General features: G+C 45.7%; 1 protein-coding gene across 1 annotated transcript in view; it reads left to right on the top strand.

Annotated features, from left to right (window-relative positions):
• The window catches only part of strn (striatin, calmodulin binding protein), a gene marked incomplete at its 5' end in the record, with an annotated part of 22,517 nt that overhangs the window by 3,222 nt on the left and 6,795 nt on the right, over positions 1–12,500 (top strand). The window contains 12 exons of the mRNA XM_061027688.1: positions 1–17; positions 3,903–4,073; positions 4,173–4,308; positions 5,272–5,437; positions 7,666–7,779; positions 9,674–9,811; positions 9,905–10,041; positions 11,269–11,444; positions 11,559–11,606; positions 11,753–11,874; positions 11,963–12,130; positions 12,260–12,400. The exon at positions 1–17 is cut by the window's left edge and continues 68 nt beyond it. Coding sequence (XP_060883671.1) covers positions 1–17; positions 3,903–4,073; positions 4,173–4,308; positions 5,272–5,437; positions 7,666–7,779; positions 9,674–9,811; positions 9,905–10,041; positions 11,269–11,444; positions 11,559–11,606; positions 11,753–11,874; positions 11,963–12,130; positions 12,260–12,400 — 1,534 coding nt within the window. The remainder of the gene's footprint in view (positions 18–3,902; positions 4,074–4,172; positions 4,309–5,271; positions 5,438–7,665; positions 7,780–9,673; positions 9,812–9,904; positions 10,042–11,268; positions 11,445–11,558; positions 11,607–11,752; positions 11,875–11,962; positions 12,131–12,259; positions 12,401–12,500) is intronic.

Genomic DNA, 12,500 nt, shown 5'->3' on the forward strand with positions numbered 1-12,500 from the left:
CGCCAGCTGCTCAGACAGTGAGTTTACACACACACACACACACACACACACACACACACACACACACACACACACTAATTTAGACTTTCACAGTGTCATGGGACAGTGGACGTTGTGTGTGTGTTTAAAGTGTGTGTGTGTCTAAGGAAAAAGAGCAGCAGAGTCAATCTTCTTAATGGAGATTAACACTTTAAATGAGAATCAAACACTAATCCACTCTGAGCACCTCTTAGCCGACAGATGTGGAAGAATTACTCACAACTGTTGTTAAATTCAGAGAGAGGGGGTTATCAAAGTAACACAATCTATGACCTCTTAAAGGCTAAGTCCTTATTTATCAGACTGAAATTAACGGAGCATGTCGGGCCTTAAGCAACGCGCTAACAGGTGTGCTTCTCACAGACTCAGATTAGCTGCTAACTGTTGCTAACATGTAAATAAAATAAAGTTCTGATGTGACCGGTTGTAAAAAGTGGAGCTCAGACTTGTTGGACGGTCTGTTAAAAAAGTTAATAAAGCTCACAGAGAGAGACAGATTATTAGTCTGATATTTACAGGGACAAATCTCCAAAAGGCTCAAACACGGCCCAGAGGTCAAAGGTTAGGGACTGTGTTAGCTGAGGTGACACCTAGCAGACAACTAGCAGCTCCCACCTGTCACTTAAGGAGGCCATGCCCCCTAATTCTACATCCCTATGAGCCTTAATATAATGTAAACAGGTGAGTTGTATACCAGGCTGTAAACATGTTTATTTTAACATGGGGCTCTATGGAGACTGACTCACTGCAGGAGACAGACTCTAGTGGACACTGGAGGAACTGCAGCTGTAAAGTTAGACATTTTAACATGGAGCTCTATGAGGACTGACTCACTGCAGGAGACAGACTCTAGTGGACACTGGAGGAACTGCAGCTGTAAAGTTAGACATTTTAACATGGGGCTCTATGGAGACTGACTCACTGCAGGAGACAGACTCTAGTGGACACTGGAGGAACTGCAGCTGTAAAGTTAGACATTTTAACATGGAGCTCTATGAGGACTGACTCACTGCAGGAGACAGACTCTAGTGGACACTGGAGGAACTGCAGCTGTAAAGTTAGACATTTTAACATAGAGCTCTATGAGGACTGACTCACTGCAGGAGACAGACTCTAGTGGACACTGGAGGAACTGCAGCTGTAAAGTTAAACATTTTAACATGGAGCTCTATGGGGACTGACTCACTGCAGGAGACAGACTCTAGTGGATACTGGAGGAACTGCAGCTGTAAAGTTAGACATTTTAACATAGAGCTCTATGAGGACTGACTCACTGCAGGAGACAGACTCTAGTGGACACTGGAGGAACTGCAGCTGTAAAGTTAGACATTTTAACATGGGGCTCTATGAGGACTGACTCACTGCAGGAGACAGACTCTAGTGGACACTGGAGGAACTGCAGCTGTAAAGTTAGACATTTTAACATGGGGCTCTATGAGGACTGACTCACTGCAGGAGACAGACTCTAGTGGACACTGGAGGAACTGCAGCTGTAAAGTTAGACATTTTAACATGGGGCTCTATGAGGACTGACTCACTGCAGGAGACAGACTCTAGTGGACACTGGAGGAACTGCAGCTGTAAAGTTGGACATTTTAACATGGACCTCTATGGGGACTGACTCACTACAGGAGACAGACTCTAGTGGACACTGGAGGAACTGCAGCTGTAAAGTTGGACATTTTAACATGGGGCTCAATGAGGACTGACTCACTGCAGGAGACAGACTCTAGTGGACACTGGAGGAACTGCAGCTGTAAAGTTAGACATTTTAACATGGGGCTCTATGAGGACTGACTCACTGCAGGAGACAGACTCTAGTGGACACTGGAGGAACTGCAGCTGTAAAGTTAGACATTTTAACATGGAGCTCTATGAGGACTGACTCACTACAGGAGACAGACTCTAGTGGACACTGGAGGAACTGCAGCTGTAAAGTTAGACATTTTAACATAGAGCTCTATGAGGACTGACTCACTGCAGGAGACAGACTCTAGTGGACACTGGAGGAACTGCAGCTGTAAAGTTAGACATTTTAACATAGAGCTCTATGGGGACTGACTCACTGCAGGAGACAGACTCTAGTGGACACTGGAGGAACTGCAGATTTCAGCACTATATGCATTTACATTGTTCAGCTTTTTACTTACTGCTTGGAGGGAACTCGACAGACTCGACCTGGTGTGTTCTTGTCATGTGCGGGACTCAAAAACTATCGTGTGTGTGTGTCTGTGTGTGTGTGTGAGTGTGTCTGTGTGTGTGTGTGTGAGTGTGTGAGTGTGTGAGTGTGTCAGCGGTGTCTGTGTGGTGACAGTGAATGGAGGATTGTGTGAAGGCGTCGAGGCCTCCTGCGATCGGAGAGGCTGGTACAGAGAGAGAGAGAGAGAGAGAGGCAGACTTTCCTCTCTCTCTCTCTCTCTCTCTCTCTCTCTCTCTCTCTCTCTCTCTCTCTCTCTCTCTCTCTCTCTCTCTCTCTCTCTGTGTGTGTGTGTGAACAAACACACTGGATGTTTTTCTGTATAAATCTCCGTCCCCTGAGGATTAAACCTCTCCATTAAGCGCTGCTCTCAGGTCATTCGAGTCCTGCTCTCTGCTGTCCCAGGGACAAGGTACGGTACAGAGATCCGTTTGAACTTCTTTTAAGTACATGGCTTCTCTTCTGTGGGGCAAAAGTTCACTTTTGCTGAAGGATGATACAGCTAACATTTAAAAGCATGTAAATGTTAGCTAACCTCGACTCAGAATCCTCCAGATTAGTTATCATATCAGGCGATGATGTCAAATAAGAATCTTCTTTTTGAATTTTTGGAGCCACAAAATGCTTCATGTAAAGTCTTCAAAGTGACTAACCTTTTTATCATGATTAAGATGAAAGTCAGTGAAATGTAAGAAATATTTCAGGTCAGTCTGATCAGCACTTCGCTAACTGTCGCTGAGTAAAATTTGTCTTGGTGCAAATTTTTCATCTCTGTGTGCAAACATTGACAAACTGTGGATCCACATTGATCTCAATTCAAACGGGTGGCGTTGCCCCTTTAAGGAGTCCCTCGCTCCATTGATATAATTGTGGTGTTGTGTAGCTGTGCGGGTCACAGCGTGGCACCAGAGGAAGAGACCGAGACACAGAATGAAGAGGGGCGTTCAGGGACCTCTCAAATACGATCCTCTATCTTGGTTTAAAGTCTTTAGGGATGTGACAGAATGTTTTAGTTCATTCTACATTTTACAGAACAACGGAGAGAGATGCAAGAACAAAAGATGTGAACAGAGAGCTGGTTCAAGTTTATAATCGACCTCCTGCTGTCTGATCTAATCAGATATGAGCCTGTCTGACCTGTCTCCTTTCTCCTGTCTCCTATCTCTGTCCCCGTCTCCTATTTCTGTCTCCTGTCTCTGTCTCCTATCTCCTATCTCTGTCTCCTGTCCCATGTGTCCTGTCCCTGTCTCCTATCTCCCTTCTCTATCTCCTATCTCCTGTGTCCTTTCTATTTCTCCTGTCTCCTATCTCTTGTCCCCTTCTTCTTTCTCTTGCCCCTGTGTCCTTTCTCTGTCTTCTGTCTCATATCTCTTGCCTCTGTCTCCTATCTCCTGTCTCCTCTTTCTGTCTCCTGTCTCCTCTCTATGGCTCCTGTCCTCTGTGTTTCCTGTCCCTATCTCCTATCCCTGTCTCCTATCTCTGTCCCCGTCTCTTGTCCCTTCCTCCTCTCTCCCTTCTCTGTCTCCTGTCTCCTATCTCCTCTTTCTGTCTCCTGTCTCCTATCTCTTGCCCCGTCTCCTATCTCCTCTTTCTGTCTCCTGTCCCTGTCTCCTGTCTCCTCTTTCTGTCTCCTGTCCCCTGTGTCCTACCTCCTGTCTGTCCTCAGATACCTGCAGGAGGTCGGGTACACAGACACCATCCTGGATGTGAAGTCTCAAAGAGTCAGAGCACTGCTCGGCCTCACCGGAGACTCAGGAGAGAAACCTTCAGACACTAAAGCCGAACCCATGGTCAACGGCACCGAACCGTCCTCGCTGAAGGACAGCGGCATGGTCAGGTACGAGATAGAGGCGAGAGAACTACAGAACCCTAAATGTAGACCGTCTTTGGAGTAACACCTTTTATAGTTTCAGTCTCTGTTCCTCTCGCCCTCCAGTAAACCGGACATGTCCGACTCGGCCACCGTGTTGGAGGCCTTTAAGTTCATAGAGAGCGCCGCAGCAGAGTTCAGCGATGATGATGACGAGGAGGACAGCGAAGGACGGGACAAGACCATCTTAGACTTGGCTACAGTAAGACATGAACACGAGAACATTCTTAGGAGTTCAAATTGACTCATACCTTGGCTTCAAAAACCTCATTTAAAAAGTAGAAAAGTTCATGAATATAGAGGGAATGCACATGGCGTCAAGGTGGGCGGAGTTACTTCACTTTGAGCCAGCAAGTGGCAGAAAGCTTGTACTGGTGTCAGGTTCCAATAATAAGTAAGCAGTAAACGGCTTTAAATCAGATGAGATTACCGCAACACACCTCCAGACCAGATCTTGTGCTTTGGTCCTCCTCACTTTGCATCGCTAAATTGGATGCTATGGAGGAAGCCTAAAGCCTTGAGTAATCCAAGCTGAGAGAATCCGCTGGAAATTAAGGGACTGCCCTGTTGAGGTTGATGCAGAGGCTTTGTGGGCTGGTCAACCACCAGGCTTCTGAAGGACATGGGGGTTCATGAGTAGGCCTTACGGCAGGCCATCAATGAGGAGAGGTACTACCTTAGCCTCCTAACAGGGTGAGTAGAGGGAGGTAAAAAGGAGGGGGGCACACCTGGGACGCCAGATGTTGCTGATGAGCCCTTTGGAGGTCTCGTGGGCCTGTCATCGAAACACCTAGGATGCATGGTGCCCACCTGATGACCCCAGTGATGTTGTAGCCTCCCTTTATCTCCCTTACCAAGACACCGCTCCCTAGAAACCCTCAGCAGGCATGATCGTCCCCACTCACATCATCTTAGGTTATAATGCAGGTTACAACGGATTGTATCATCTAGTCCTTAAAAAGAAGATTTAAAAATTTGCAGCACAGTTTTTAGCTACATTTGCATTTGAATAAGTAAGAAATGATCGTGCATTTTTTTATGGCAGAATTTCTCCTCTGCACACATTATTGAGTGGATCAGACATTCATTTCCTGTCTGATGTTTTTAAACTCTGAGTGAGGAAGTTTTGAGTCTCCTTTCACTTTTTCTTTTGCCTAACGTTCAGCAGATGGTACGAAAGAAACAGTCGTCCACACCTTCCTCCACGACCTCAGACCTCAGCGACGACCCCGACACGGAGGAGGCTCTGAAGGGTTTCGATTTCCTGGCGAGTCCAGAGGAGCTGGACGGATCACCCGAGTCCAGGAGTGGGGAGGACAGCGGAGAGTGGGGTGAGTCAGCAGAACATTAAAACATTGTGATCAGGGTCAATGGGATTAACTAATTAGGATTTTAAGGCTTTTATTCTTTCGGAACTATTTGAAAAGTTAAGAGGAGCTAATATAGTGCCCTGTGGTACTCCGCTTCAAAAGACTGCAGTTTCGTGGCTCGATTTCACATGATCCAAACTAAAAGATGATTTTAATTACCTACTGTACTTTCTATATATTACAGTGTTTCTCAACTGGTGGGTCGGGACCCAAACGTTGGGTAGTAGAGAGAATCTGTCCCATGATTCCCCGCCACCCTCTAAGTCGTCTTTTGTTATTGTTTTTGATTGAGAGCCCCCTGGTGGCAGAATTTACATACCATGCGTTTAACATGGGGTTAAAAATGTATTAAAATAACAGACGCTAACTTGACTTAACTGAAATTGAACTGAGGTTTATATAATATCAGCTGAACAAAAAAAAAAGAAATCCTAACTCACTACTGATTCGGAGTAGAATTTATTTTACTGTCCTGTAACAGGTGTATCATCAGTGGTCATGTCCAGCACAGTGAAAGCAGAACACAAACCTGTCCAGCACAGTGATGCTCCTGCACCAACACACTTCCTTTCTATATAACACTCGACAAAATAAAGTTTCCAGCTGGTGACCTGTCGTCCCCCGCAGTCTATTCAAAACCCCCTTTTTTCCTACCGTTACTTAGCAACACATTCAATGTCGTTTTTGGCCAATGACAAAAAAGCGAACCCCACGCAGTGTGTGACTCAACACTTCACAGTCCAGATAGTCGTACAGGAGTGCTGACTCAATGCAGCTCTCACTCTCTTATCGAGGTGTTGAAGCCTGAGAAGAGCTGAAAACGGTTATTTTTTTATTTTTTGTTTAAGATGTTTACGTTTCTAAAAGCTGCATCTTTCAATCATCAAACTATTAAATGATAAGTAGTTTTGTTTCCCATCAGAGAACAAACAGGACATATTAAAGAGGAAAAGCGGGAGCAGCCCCTGCGTTTGGCTGTTTCACTTATGAAACAGATTTGTCATTTCTGAGTCTTTTGTTCTTGAACCTACGCCACCTCCTCGACCCGTCGCGTCACTCGCCTCAGGCTACCAGGAAGGATGATGAGATCCTTCCTTTTGTCTCCGCTCGCAGTTGTCGTGGCAGCGTTCAGTCCTGCAGACTCCCCCTCAGTGATTTCTGCATGTTTTGTCATCTTTACCCAGTGACCATCTGCACGCAATGTTTATTTTTATCACCGTCTCAGCTGTCGGCTGAAGTTGAAGGCTTTTTTTGTTTTTTGTCTGAAGATTCAAGAAGTGACAGCAGCAAAATCATCATCTCCAGGCTTTATTTTCAAAGCAGAGATGAATGCTTAGACTTTATAGTCTCCACTAGAGGGAGCTGTTTTACACCGACTCTAGACTTACGCCCCCCACAGGCGAGGCAGCAGAATTATATCCACTCCGAAACTCACCTGCTGCGCTGTCATTGGCTGGAGGAAACACACCAGCTCTGCCCTGAAACGTCCCGAGTCAACCAGAACAAATCAGAACAGTAAAATCCAGTCAGAGTACTCTGCAGACACAGTCACCACCACACATGTATGGAGGCCCAGAAGGGACAATGGAGCAGCTTCACTTTAGGAGAAGTCTGTATTTTATTTTGAAGGAACCAGCCAGCTTCACTTTAGGAGAAGTCTGTATTTTATTTTGAAGGAGAAAGCTGCGGACATACGAGTATTTGGGCCACGTAAAAAAGTTGGAACTTTTCAAGATAAAAGTCGAAATTTTGCAAAGAAATTTAGTTTATGTTTTACAAATATTTTATTTTGAAGGGGAATAACCAAAAGAGCAGCCAATCGTCTGCTCTGAAATGAGGAAGTATTATTCATTTAACCGTAGCGTTTAACTGTAAACTCAAATGACTGCTTCATCATCCTGCAACTTTATTCTTGCACCGTAAGAACTTTATTCTGAAAATCTCAGATTATTTATTGTTTGTTTACGAAGCCAGATTCCTCCATCATAACAAAAGATGCAGACACAGGAAGTAACCCTCCTCTATCGTCCCTCCTTTTCCTGCCTGCCTCAGTTTGTTCATCACGGTGAAGTTATGTTTTGTAATGCATCCAGGCACTCACTACAAGTTTCTACCTCACCTCCTCCCTCCTCCCCTCCTCCCCTCCTCCCCTCCCCTCCTCCCCTCCTCCTTCCCCTGCCGGCCTGTAGAGAAGGAAGAGCAGTCTCCTCTGGGTGAGCTGGCCTGGGACGTGGACCAGGGACTGATAGCCCAGCTCAAGGAGCAGTACAGGAAGGAGCGCAAGTCCAAGAAGGGGGTGAAGAGTAAGTCCTGACGCAGGCCTGGAGCTCATCCTCTCTCCTCACTCCATTTTATTTTTCCTCCTCTGAATCTGTCCCCTCGCCCCCCCACCTCCCTTTCTCTGATGTTTTTAACTTCTAAATTATCTGTTTTTGATTGAGCAAACATCTTAAAGGGGTGCCGGTAGCCTAGCGGTTAGTGTGCGTGCCCCATGTACAGAGAAGTCCTCGAAGCAGGCAGACAGCCCTGGTTCAAATCCGACCTGTGGCTCCTTTCCCGCATGCTAGACCCCACTCTCTCTCTCCCTGATTACTGAGTCCATCCTCTGTCCTGTCTCTGCACATCTTACAAGTGAAGACACAAAACAATAAATTACACTTCATGTCACCTCATTTGTGTGACTTAAAACTAAAATTGAAATATTGAAGTTATTCATGAAGAAAAGTTAAAACTTCATCCATCACTGAAATATGCAAAACGTTTAAAGGTGACATATCCTCCTCCTCTTCTTCTTCAGTTTAAATAAGTCTCAGAGCTCCACAAAACATGTGTGTGAAGTTTCTTGTTCTAAATCCACTCTGATCCTGTATTTGATCATGTCTATAAACCCCTCTATTTCAGCCCTGCTCAGAACAGGCTGTTTCTGTGTCTGTACCTTTAAATATGTAAATGAGCTGTGTCTGACCACGCCCCCTCTCTGGAAGGGCTTGGGTGTCTCTGGCTTTCTCGCTCCATGTCCTGTTGTTTACGCTGAGAAGGCAGACTCAGAGGGCAGAACAAACACCTAGCTGTGGGAGTGTCACCCACCTGGGGGAGGGGCTACTGCCCTTTGTGATGTCATGAAGGGAAAATCTCCAAACGGCCTGTTTGAGCACACATTTTCTGAAAAGTGGAGCAGGAAAAAGACGAAGAGGATGGACTTTTCTCATCATTGGGGGGTTTGTAGACGGACTAGAGACACATATTAGAGTTGCACGATATGTGATCTTTAAATGTCATGGAGTAGTTCAGCCTCTTGTGGCTGAAATGAGTATTGCAACAACAACAGAAGATTACAGAATATTAACAGACACAAAAATCTACTTAAAATAATCTATCACAAACACAAAATAGAACGCTAGTTTGATCAGACAAATGGATCACCAGACTATTTTTTGCTTCACTGACCGCTCAGGGCCTCCGTAGAGTTAAAGATAAATCTCCCTTTATTCTGATCTGTTATTGAACATCTATATGTAAATCATTTGTTTTCAATCTTTTACATAAAAACATGAATCCCTGGGTCCAGTGCAGTCACTGATGAATCCTCATGATTCATGTCTTCATTAACCCTTCATGTTTCTGTGTCAGCGAGTTTCCATGTTTCTGTTCCTCCTGCAGACTTTTCTTCTTTCTGTTTTCTGACTCTCCAGATTTATTTTCCTTCCTAAAGATAAAGATAAAGATAAACTTTATTGATCTCCCATTGGGGGAAATTTCTTTGTTACCACAGCTCAAAAACAGCAGTATAATTAGTAAAAAAAATAGCAAAAAGTGAAAAAACAAAAAGTGAAAAAACAAACATATTTACATTAATTAAATGAAACAAGAAATTACAATAGAGATAAAATAATACTAGGCATATACTATAAACACTTTCACTTGTGGAAAGACAGAGGACAGTTCTTATTAAAAAAAACAAACGCAGTGTGTAGAATTACTGATTGTGATTGTGAACATTATTAGAGTCCTCTCGTCTGTTTCCATCCTCTGCAGAGCTGCTCTTCTCTTCTATCCTCCGTGCTGATTTTATTTTCTTCTTTACGACAATTAAACTCATTTTGCAAACGTTTCTCTTTACCATCTCTGTCTCCCAAACGTCTTTCCTTCACGTTGTTCCCCCTCCTCCTCCTCGTCCTCTTCGTTCCCTCCCTCCAGGACCAAACCGCTCTAAGCTCCAGGACATGCTGGCTAACCTGCGGGACGCTGAGGAGCTTCCCTCCATGCAGCCGCCCGTCACGCCGCCCTCCCGCCCCGCTGTGCCCCGCCTGGAGCAGGAAGGCCGTCCTGAAGAGGGTAACGTCTCCTATTGAACACTCAGCACTCAGTCTTAGAGGGGTTTTAGAGACTCTCTGACCCCCCAGCTGTCTGTGTTTTACGTCTCCGTAGAAGCTATGACCTTCCTGCCGTCCTCGGGGAAGTCGTTCATCCTGGGCCGGGTGGACGAGGCGGTCTCCAACGAGCTCGGGCTGGGAGAACTGGCCGGACTCACCGTGGCCAACGAGGCTGAGAGTCTGGGCTACGATGTGAGTAAACCGATCCATCAGCTGGATCCACTGAAAAGAGCGGGAAACGACACGTCTGAGCGTGTTCATACGATCGCTTTCATCATTTCTTTTCAACTTTCAACTCAGTCGTAGGTTTCACCTCATAATATCATCAAAACTTACTTCACTTTATGTAGTCAACGGGCTGGAATGTGTGGCTGTGTGCTATGTGCTTGTGATAGAGAACAAACCATATGACGTATTTTTGTAGGCCAACCCTGAAGTATCATCTCCACGGGGTCTAACCAGAATCCTCCTCTGGGATGTTTTCATTGGATTTTGGATCATTGCAGAAAATAATCTCTGTGTTAAACACACGTTTCTGAAGCGTAGGCGTTTTGTTCAGCAGGATAATCTTCACAGATGAACGCCATTTTTATGATGCTTGAAGCGTTAATGCGGCCGACAGAAGTAAAAAGCTAACATCATGCTACAAGCTAACTACACCACGGTGGGATGATTGTGACGTCACTAGCGTTCAGCTTCAGATGATCTCCGATAAACTAATCCACGTAGCTTAATAAATAGTTTACTAACATAATATTCACCTTAACCTAAAGATTAAACCTACAGGAGACATCTCCGACTAGTGAGAGAGTTCCCGCCCTCTGTGTCCGGTGTGATGACGTTTAATGTCCCCGACGACCGCTGTAGTCACATTTAGCCACTTGTTAGCAACCGCCTTTTTAAAGACGAGTAAAAACTTCAAACTTCACAAGTGGAGGTTTTACCTAACGTAGTTTATGTGGTCTAACAAAACACCAACATCTCTTCAGCTTGTGTTAACCACAGACCTTATTTCAGGAGTCTAACCACAAACACATTCAAAATCCACATTGACTTTTAGACGTTAGACCCCATGGCGCTCAAATGCTAACTTACTTCCTGGTTTTAGAACTCATTCCTGTGGCGCTCTATAGTGGAATAGAATAGATATTCAAGTGTCCTTGCATGAAATCTGGTTGTTTTAGTCAAAATTATGCTAAAATATATTTTCCACAACTATATTTAAGTTCCCCGTTAAGGGCCAACCTTCAATTTAGTAAATTCCCGTTTTTTTCCCATTAATTCCCGTTAATTCCCATGGAAAGTTTCCAAATTTGAAAATTCCCAGAATTTTGCAACCCTAGGTGTGTGGTCTCTCGCGGTCTGGCCGGGTCGTCTATAATGTGTGCGTTCAAACTGTTAACGCTCCTCTTCTTTCAGATCGGGAACAACCAAGACGCACTGAGGAAAACCTGGAACCCAAAGTTCACCCTGAGGAGTCACTTCGACTCGGTCCGCAGCCTGGCCTTCCACCCGGTGGAGCCGGTCCTCGTCACAGCGTCCGAGGACCACACGCTCAAACTGTGGAACCTGCAGAAGACGGCGCCCGCCAAGAAGTAAGAGTGTAAAAAACACCGCAGACGTTTTTATTATTTTTACCAGCACCTGTTTTCATGATGTAGTGATGCTGTCTGTCGATGTTTTACAATCTTTGTTCTTCGAACCGACAGGTGTGCAGCTTTAGACGTGGAGCCCATCTACACGTTCAGAGCTCACAGGTGAGATCCTTCTCACCTCATTCTCTAATGCCGTGATATGTCTGGTGCAGGAAATCATATTTTCAGACGCCACTTTTGATGTTTGACGATTCAAGTAAAATAAGTTTGAATTATTCAAATAAAAGATGTTCTCCTCTGTGGTGTAGCGGAGCGGTGCTGAGCGTCACCATGAGCTCCAGCGGCGAGCAGTGCTTCAGTGGAGGGGTGGACGGAACCATTCAGAGCTGGAACACCCCCAACCCAAACATCGACCCCTACGACTCATATGGTACGATCCAGGTTTGATTCAGCCTGCAGAGAATCTGTGCAGGAGATCTCTCTCCTGAATCCTTCTCTCTGTGTCTGTGCTCCTGCAGAGTCCTCTGTCCTGCGGGGGGCGCTGTGCGGTCACACAGACTCCGTGTGGGGTCTGGTCTACAGCTCCGCCCACCGCCGCCTCCTCTCCTGCTCTGCTGATGGAACGGTCCGGCTGTGGAACGCGGCAGACACCTCGCCGTCTCTCGCTGTTTTCAACGAGCGAGGAGGTGAGAAACGCTCGGCAGCTGTTTTTCTAGAAAGAGATTCAACTTTTAGGACAGCGGCGCCCTCGTCAAGGTCACTTCTCCATCACCGACCAATGACGTTTTACGTTCTCTGCTGTGTGTTTGTGTCAGAGCTGGGCGTGCCGACCTCGGTGGACCTGGTGAGCTGCGATCCGGCTCACATGGTGACGTCTTTCTCCAGCGGACACATCGGACTCTTCAACATGGAGACGCAGCAGCTCGTCTTACAGATGGAGTCTGCCGGCTCGCCAGGTAAACCAAACCGACCAATCAGGAGTCAGAGAGAGGTTCAGATTATATAATGGACGTGATTGATCAACGGTAGTCTCTCTCTCTCTCTCTCTCCTCTCTT

This window comes from Labrus mixtus, chromosome 2 (assembly GCF_963584025.1).
Source record: "Labrus mixtus chromosome 2, fLabMix1.1, whole genome shotgun sequence".
Lineage (NCBI taxonomy): Eukaryota > Metazoa > Chordata > Actinopteri > Labriformes > Labridae > Labrus > Labrus mixtus.